The sequence below is a fragment of the Sitodiplosis mosellana genome, unplaced genomic scaffold, assembly GCF_009176505.1.
Source record: "Sitodiplosis mosellana isolate CC-2019 unplaced genomic scaffold, AAFC_SMos_1.0 Smas_scaffold_3, whole genome shotgun sequence".
Taxonomy (NCBI): Eukaryota; Metazoa; Arthropoda; class Insecta; order Diptera; family Cecidomyiidae; genus Sitodiplosis; species Sitodiplosis mosellana.
Genome location: NW_022595246.1, coordinates 6,473,735 through 6,482,016, shown reverse-complemented (window position 1 = coordinate 6,482,016; position 8,282 = coordinate 6,473,735). Strand labels below are relative to the sequence as shown.

Here is an 8,282-nt window from a genome sequence, read left to right as displayed (position 1 = left end):
CAACGAGAAATATCATTTCTCAGTTCAACAAGAAACACCGGTTGGATGAAACAAATGGCTGAATAAAATAACAAAACATTTAAAAGTGAATGACAAATTGTTAAATTGTAAAACATAATCTTATAAATACAAAATCATTTACATCAACAAAAACATGGTCTTTCAATCTTGATTCTCATTTAGAAAACTACAGCACAGACAAATAAAATCAAAAGTATGTAGTTTGAGCGCCATTCATATTTGACAGTTATTGAAAACACATTGACAGTATGACAGTTGAGTACGGTAACAAAAATAGAACTGTCACTCGCTACACAATCACAATTCTATCAGTCAAATGACGATGCAGAGTTTTTAGTAAATATTTTGATTTGCAAAGTAAACAGAAAAAAATCACAATTTTTCTGCGTGCAATTCATAATTTTTGATGTGTGATCAAGTCATTTAGGTTGAATTCTCATATTTTTTAGGTTTTCATTTTGAGATCATTGGGTGAGTATTAATATTGTACATGTATTAAGCTATGATCATGCATAGTACGATCTTAAGATGATAAATACACAAGTTTTTCAAAAGAAAATTTACATTTTTCTATGAATTGATTTCAAATAAAATTGGTGTTATTCTTCATTTTATTTGTTTAGGTAGGAAATCATGTCAAGTTCACCGGCAAAACACAAATCCAGTCACCACCATCACCATCATCATCGTGAACACCATCACTCGTCGAGCTCAGGTGGTCATTCTAGCAGCTCATCAGTGAAATCGATGCTGAATTTACCTTCATATATCAAAATTCAAGACAATTCAAAGCTGCTGCCCCACTACAGTGTTGGTAAGTAATTCAGAGTAGACAATGTAAGGTCAGGGACAAAATAATCACAGTTTCATTCTTTTGTTTAGCTTTGAGCAAGCCACACGATGAATGCATGCCGATGGATGAGTTGGATGGGATTCAAATGGAGTTAGAGACACTTTTGTCATCTGTTGCATTGCGTTATCGTGCATTGAAAACCGAATACGATTGCCTGGAGGATCGAAAATACCATAAGAAAAGCGCGGACAAAGATAAGGAGAAGGCAAGCTCACCGAGCGTAAGCAGTGGCAAACGAAAACGAGAGGAAAAGAAATCGTCGTCATCATCAAAAGACGCAAGACGTTACAGTCAACATGCAAAACACTCAAAGTTGAAGAGCAATTCATCAAATTCGCCGGCTCATTCACATCACACCGATCACAGTGCTGATGTAACAGTGCCTTACCCAAACACAAGTGCAGGTCATTCACACACAAATCCAAAGCCAATTTCACTCAAAAACGATGTGCCGTACAAATTTTGGCTATCAGTCGAACCGTACTGTATCCCCATAACGCAAGAAGACATTAAAATGTTGGACGATCTAATTGATGATTTTCCAGAGCCGTTAGTGCCTCCAGTTCCGGAGTTGGGGCCACATTACTCCATTCGATGGGCATCCGATGATTTGCGTGAAGAGCAAGACGCCGCAAATGCAACTTCAAATACAAAATCAAGCAAACGTTCAAATAGTACTTCGGTCGATGTGAGTGATTCACCGAAGAAGGTCAGTGAAAAAGAGAAGGAGAAGGACAAAGACAAAGACAAAGACAAAGACAAAGAGAAAGACAGAGAGAAGCAAAAGGAGAGAGAAAAGGAGAAAGAGAAAGAAAAAGAGAAAGAAAAAGAGAAAGTCGAAGACAAGGAGAAAATCATGGGTCAAGGAATTTGTGGCCCATTGACGCAACGGTTGGTATCAGCGATGCTGGAAGATACGTCCGAAATGCAAAGTGACGTTGTTGGATGCAGCGATGCCACTGGTCAAGATGGTGGTGAGAGTTGCAACGAGAATAATCCATCGTCAGCAAATCGGGCACAAACCTCTTCGATTGCTTCGCTGCTAAAAGGTGGCATTGATGTGGAAAATCGTCTGAAGAAGGAGCTGCTTGATCTGGGAATACTGGAAGCGAGTGATTTTGAAAAAGACAAAGATGAGGTGCTTAGTGAAATTAACCGTGTTCGAACCGAACTCCAAGCCATCTCTCAGTACAATCGCAACGAACTGAAATTACTAAGAACCGCCGCCAAAGAGGAAATGAAGCGTCTGGACGTTAAACGTAAACTAGATCGAATTGATAAAGATGTACGTGTGCTTGTGAGCAAAACAGATTTCAAAATTGTTCATGGGATGATTCTATTTTCGTTACAGATTATTGAAGCTCACAAACGGGTGTTTGCTGCTAAACAAAAACGTCGACCACTCACAAAGCATGAACGCAATGAGATTTTCCGCTTAGTCAACGAACAGAAACGACTATCCGATCAGCTGGAAGCGATGCCGATTCCAGGCTTCAATTTTACCGTTGGTTCCATCGATGCTCCGTCATCTTCGAAAACCGAAACTGCCACGAACACACCAAAAGCTTAACACAAAATTCTGCCTTATTATCATCGAAACATATTAAAATTGCAATCAATATATTTACAACAATTGAGAATCTATTGGTTTTTGAATCAATTTCGAATGCAATATTTTTTTAGTAGTAGTACAAGTTTTGCATAGACTTTTTTCAAAAAAAATTTATTCGATTTTGCAATGTACAAATGACATAAACTATTGTGATTTTGTTTTAACTTGAAACGTATACACAACAGATTTGGTTAATAATAAAATCCTGAATTGCTGGTTCAATTGAATCATGAGATGGTCTATGGATAATTTTTTTTTTATTGATTTTAAGATTGAAGTATTTCTACGAAATAGTATATAACATTCTCTTAGAAAGAATGATTTACAAGGTTCTACCGTTTTTTTCTATGAAAATTGATATTGACTACAGCAGCGATTTAGGGGACCGAAATCTAAGAACAACGCAGGTCTCAGTATATCCGAATCGCTATCCGACTTGGTTTTAGTTCTATATTTTTGAGTAGAATTATTTTTTCAACTTGATTATTATTTCGAAGAGAGTCACAACGTTGTACTTCTGTAATGAAATTATTTTTTGGACAAAAATGTGATTATCTAAAAAATGTACATGGTTAGACGCACCATGGACACTTTTTTCGCTCGTGCATTCGTTTATTTCGTTCTCTTCTACGACATAATCACAATTATGTCGATCGTACACTTGGGAATCTTCATCCTAGGAAGTTTTTTCGTTCATGGAATCGTTTATTTTGTCGTATACTTTCGCGTTCCTGTCTCTATCCCAAAATCCGACTTGGTTTTAGTTCTATATTTTTGAGTAGAAATATTTTTTCAACTTGATCCATTATTTCGAAGAGAGTTATGATCTTCATGGATGGTTCCTACATCTTCAAGACCTCCATTTGACTGAATCATATGAGGATGTGGATACAAGTTCATGAACCGAAATTACTACTATTGGTTTGAAGAAGATGCTATCCCATGCACACAAATTGACACTTCTAAAGTTGACGTCAGTTCACAGTATTTCGATCGATGCAAATGACTACAAGGCGATGTTGAAGACTGTAGGAAATCGACCAGAGGAAGTTAAACTTCTGGTTGTAATTACAAGCGATGGCGACAAGGTCAATGTTCTCGATGAAACATTGGCAGCAAACCGGGAAGTATTTTACATTGTCGAACATGTTGAGGTAAAATCAATAAAGGTCTACGATTCTGTCGACCGCAATGATTCCTATGATTATTATGACCGCAGTGGTTTCTATGATTTCGACGACCGCTACGATGATTATGATCGTTGCAATTCCAGCCCAGACTCTGACTGCTATGAAAGATGGCGAAACGATTATTAATAAAAGGTTATTCGAGTTCTCATTCATTTACAGTGGAGTGAAAATTTCACTCAAGCAGCGGAAAAGCTAACAATGAGTACCAAACAGTGCCCAGAAAAGCCTGACATCGATAAGAAGCCTTTCAATCGATGACATCAAATAAATCGATATGCAATCTTTGACTTCACATTCTCTATCTAGAAAATATAGTGCTTTGGTCTATTTAGTTCAGAATAAACTTTGTAGAAACAGCTTAGTAATCTTCATTGTATGTGTTTTTCTACAAAAAAATCACATTTTATATCAAATCTCCCAAGAAAAATGTTAAAATACGTCTAAATTTTGACCATTTTGCACCGTTTTTCTGCATTTATTTCCACAAAATAATCAGTATATGTATTTTTGTATTTTCAATAGAAAACGAGCCATTTACAATTTAAACTCAACATAATTTAATCGACAAAAGAAAAAAAAATTAAAAAAGGTTATGGTGTTAAAAAAACTATCAACGGCGACGGCACATAAATGACAAGTGTCTCAAAATCGTTATATCTACGCATTTGAGGGTGTTGTTTTTCGTAATTTGAGGTAAATGATTGGTATTCATAGACCCAAAGCCAGTGACTTAGTCACTGTGGCTTCGCTTATCAGTTGATCATTGCTATCTGCACTTGAAAATTGATACCAAATAATCAAAGCCATGCATGATAGCATTGAGTCACGCCAAAAATCGATTCTAAAAATGTGGTGTCAATAGTTTTGTGTTCGCGTTCGACACAAGAACTCGCTCAAGTAAAAGTATTTTTTTTCATTGGAATATTAATACCAATAACCATCCAATCGGCTACACAATATTCTATTCTCTTGCATTTTTCATCGTTGTTGTGGTACAAATCAAAGCAAATTATTCTTCAGAATATCTCCAGTAAAATAGTAGTTATCGTTCCTTTTACAATGATAAACAGTGACGCACATTATGCAAGCCCTAAAAATGTATTCGCTCATAGTAGAAATGGAGCACTATGTTCACCATTTCGTAAAAAAGTAATAATTTCGATTGTGTTATTTGTGCTGCTCTATAATTACTATAGGGTGAGACAAATTGTTACCATTGAAAGACCGGTGAATTCAATCCAGGTAATTTCTTAAAATTCCACGTGTAATGGACAAGTTCAGATTTAGTTTGAAAATCTTCAAGCCATATTTATGGAGATGAGATCGAGAGTAGTGTATATTTTTTGACGACTTATATTTCGATGAAGTTGAGTATGTTTCACTCGTGGTTTTCTTCCAACTTTTGTTTCAATGATATTAATGAATAATACCGTTCGGTGTCTTCACAAAAATTGCTAGACTTGTCAAACTGTGCAATTTTGCAAAAGACAATTATCGTATATCTGTTGAAATAAATGAATTATTTCTAGATTTTTTCATCGCTTGAACAATGAACAATCTACTGTTTCCAATACAAAGTCTAAGAAATACACACCACTCTCAATCTCACCCATAGTTATGGCGAATGGTTATTTCCTTTTTTGTTTTTTGATTTGCTGCTGGTTTGCGTCTGAATTCCCGATGAAGATAAAAACGGTATTTGAAAATTGAGATCTATAGTGCCAAGGAAAACCATAAAAAATGGTACCATTTCTATAGTAAAGTTTCTGGAATTTTTAGTCAAAAATTTATGACCCGAAAGATTTATCCAAACCACTTATACCCCATATAATGTCACATTTTAGGTTCGAGAACCTCCAAACGATGACAGTTTGCGTATGGGCTGGTCATTCAATATATCACGAAATTATGATGATCATTTGCTGTGTAAATGGACCGAACCGATTGTAAACCCAAATGCAACGAATCCATCAGATCGTGGAGAGTACGGAAAGGCATTCGTTCCAAGAAAAGACGAAGAAGAATTGATGGAACAACTCAAACAACAGCATAAATACAATGTGTTTGCATCGAAAAAGATTTCAGTGCGTCGCAGTTTGCCAGACCATCGGTATCCCGAATGTCGTAAAATAATTTATCCAACCATATTGCCCACAACGAGTGTTATCATCGTAGTTCATAATGAGATTTTGGAGACTCTATTGCGTACTATTTGGAGTATTGTTGACCGTTCACCGCCCGAGCTCGTGAAAGAAATAATTTTGGTAGATGATGCAAGCACATGGGCAGAATATAATGATTTAAGTGATCATATTCCCGAGTTGCCCATCCCAGTTAGATTTATTCGAAATGGAAAACGTGAAGGACTAATACGAGCACGTCTTATAGGAGCGAAAAATGCAAAGGTAATACCATGGCATATAGAAGAAATCTTCACATACTTGAATTTGACGTGATATTCGACATTTTTTAGGGAAGCGTTCTCACATTTATTGATGCTCATATGGAATGTACTGAAGGATGGCTACAACCGATTCTCTCTCGTATTGCAAGTGATCGCTTTGTTGTTGCTGTGCCTTTACTTGATGCTATCAGTTCCGATGACATGGCATACAAACCATCTGCGACTACATTTATAAATGGTCTCCGTTGGTACTTGATATTCGAATGGTTGGTTCTGGTGGACATTTATTTGAATAGTCAATCAAATTGGTTATTTGTGATTTCTATTCAAGGATGGAAGTTCCGGAAAGGGAGTTGAATCGCACCGGACACGATAGAACAGCCCCAGTGCGAACGCCGACGCATGTTGGTTGTGCTTTCGCAATTGATCGCCAATTCTTCTTTGAAATTGGCTCGTATGACGAAGGGATGGACATTTGGGGATCTGAAAATGTAGAACTTGCTTTTAGGGTATGGAAATGCACTATAGCATTAAAAGTACATAATTAACAATATGTTGTATTTTTTGTGTTAGACATGGCAATGTGGTGGATCCTTGGAAGTCATACCTTGTTCGCGCGTTGGCCATCTGTACAGAATATCCACATATTCCTTCAATGGCGATGATAAGGAAATAGTAACAACGAGAAACAACAGAAGATTAATTGATGTGTGGATGGACGAATATGCGGCGTATATTTATGCGGCCTATCCTCGTAAAATTTGAAGAAGGAAAAATAAAGAAATTAGTTGATGGCAAAACTTCCCTCTCTTTTTAGAATGGAAGAAAGTTTCAGCAGGAAATCTCACAAACCGATTGAACTTGAAAAAGCAGCTAAAGTGCAAACCATTCCGCTGGTATTTGGAGAATATTTACCCTGAAAGTTTGTGGCTGAGAGAATACATATCTATAGGCCAAGTTAGTAAACGATTTTCGTTCTGAGGAAAATTGTCAATTCTTCTGATTGAATTCATTTTTTTTAGATTAAAAGAGCCTCCACGAACAAATGCTTGGATGCACACCCATCAAACTATTATTATTCATGCCATGGAATGAGTGGGAATCAACTTTTCTTATTTTCGAAAAATGGTCAAATTTTGACGGTCGAGAAATCTTGTGTGAGCCTTTCCAACGATCATAAATCCATTATGTTGAGGCCATGTTTGGATAAAGATAATCTGCAGATATGGACGTATGAACGTGAAGTACGTAGAACCAAACAATGCCTAGATATATCCATTGGATATTTCTGCTAGACGGCATATTTTGTTGCGTTTGAACAAACGCTTCTTTACACAGTGACGGTGTCGCGCGTGACATACACAGAACAGAGCGCATTTGAGGACGCTACCATTTGTGTGCCCGCTGTTCGTATGTGTTCAAAGACTTGATCACTCATGTATTTGTATTTGCGACGCCTCCTCAAATGCGCTCTGTTCTGTGTATGTCACGCGCGACACCGTCACTGTGTAACGAAGCGTTTGTTCAAACGCAACAAAATAGGCCGTCTAGCAGAAATATCCAATGGATATATCTAGGCGATACCGCATTGTTTGCGTAGAACAACAACTGGTTACTAGGAATGAGCAATATTTTTAAACAACATTTTTCTCATGCAGAAACAATCGATTTGCCTCAATTCATTTGGCTTATGCATCCGAAGCAATGGGGACAACGTTACCGTAGACGAATCGACTAATGCAGATGACAAGAGATTTAAGTGGGAACTAAGCTCGAATCTATGAACTATAAATGATGTTGATTGACTGGAAGTTATTAAAATTCTGACCAATGTAAAAATGTTCGAATAAAAACTCACTACCAACCATAATGTATTAGCCAAGATTTTGAAGTAAATGCAACTCAAGTGCCATTATGTATTACATAACTCTAGAAAATTTCGGATAAACAGACAAATAAACATGAAAACTGACGTTTTTTCGACTTCTTCTTGAACAGAAATTGAGTCTGAAGAACAGAACAAAAAAATCAACCGAAGAACATTGGAAGGATTTCGTGTTCTGGAAATACAATTTTAAACGGAAAAATCAATTTTGAAATCGCATTCGACTGTAAACTAGGCTTAAGCCAATCATGCCAATGCTAACTTGAAGCAAAGGATAAATGAAATCGAAATATAATATAAACGATCATTGTAGCTGT

General features: G+C 36.7%; 2 protein-coding genes across 5 annotated transcripts; both read left to right on the top strand.

Moving 5' to 3' along the window:
- The first annotated feature begins 275 nt into the window (after positions 1–275).
- Positions 276–2,726, top strand: LOC129565950 (transcriptional adapter 3-B-like). Its single transcript, XM_055441347.1, has 4 exons — positions 276–492; positions 645–835; positions 904–2,159; positions 2,226–2,726. Exons 2-4 carry the CDS (start codon positions 655–657, stop codon positions 2,442–2,444), a joined length of 1,656 nt encoding a protein of 551 aa, XP_055297322.1. The 5' UTR covers positions 276–492; positions 645–654; the 3' UTR covers positions 2,445–2,726.
- Positions 2,727–4,533: 1,807 nt separating this feature from the next.
- LOC129565799 (polypeptide N-acetylgalactosaminyltransferase 1-like) lies at positions 4,534–8,277 on the top strand. Of its 4 annotated transcripts, none has more exons than XR_008687660.1 (9): positions 4,534–4,918; positions 5,521–6,081; positions 6,150–6,346; positions 6,412–6,589; positions 6,654–6,834; positions 6,898–7,037; positions 7,103–7,324; positions 7,739–7,971; positions 8,079–8,277. XR_008687660.1 is itself a non-coding variant. In XM_055441032.1 (9 exons), exons 2-9 carry the CDS (start codon positions 5,417–5,419, stop codon positions 7,862–7,864), a joined length of 1,608 nt encoding a protein of 535 aa, XP_055297007.1. In that variant the 5' UTR covers positions 4,792–4,918; positions 5,363–5,416; the 3' UTR covers positions 7,865–8,044. The 4 variants fall into 4 exon arrangements, 3 of the variants coding, with proteins under 3 accessions (XP_055297006.1, XP_055297007.1, XP_055297008.1); XM_055441032.1 differs by lacking the exon at positions 8,079–8,277 and adding an exon at positions 5,363–5,419 and having other exon boundaries at positions 4,792–4,918; positions 7,739–8,044; XM_055441033.1 differs by lacking the exon at positions 8,079–8,277 and adding an exon at positions 5,363–5,433 and having other exon boundaries at positions 4,792–4,918; positions 7,739–8,044.
- The last annotated feature ends 5 nt before the right edge of the window (positions 8,278–8,282 follow it).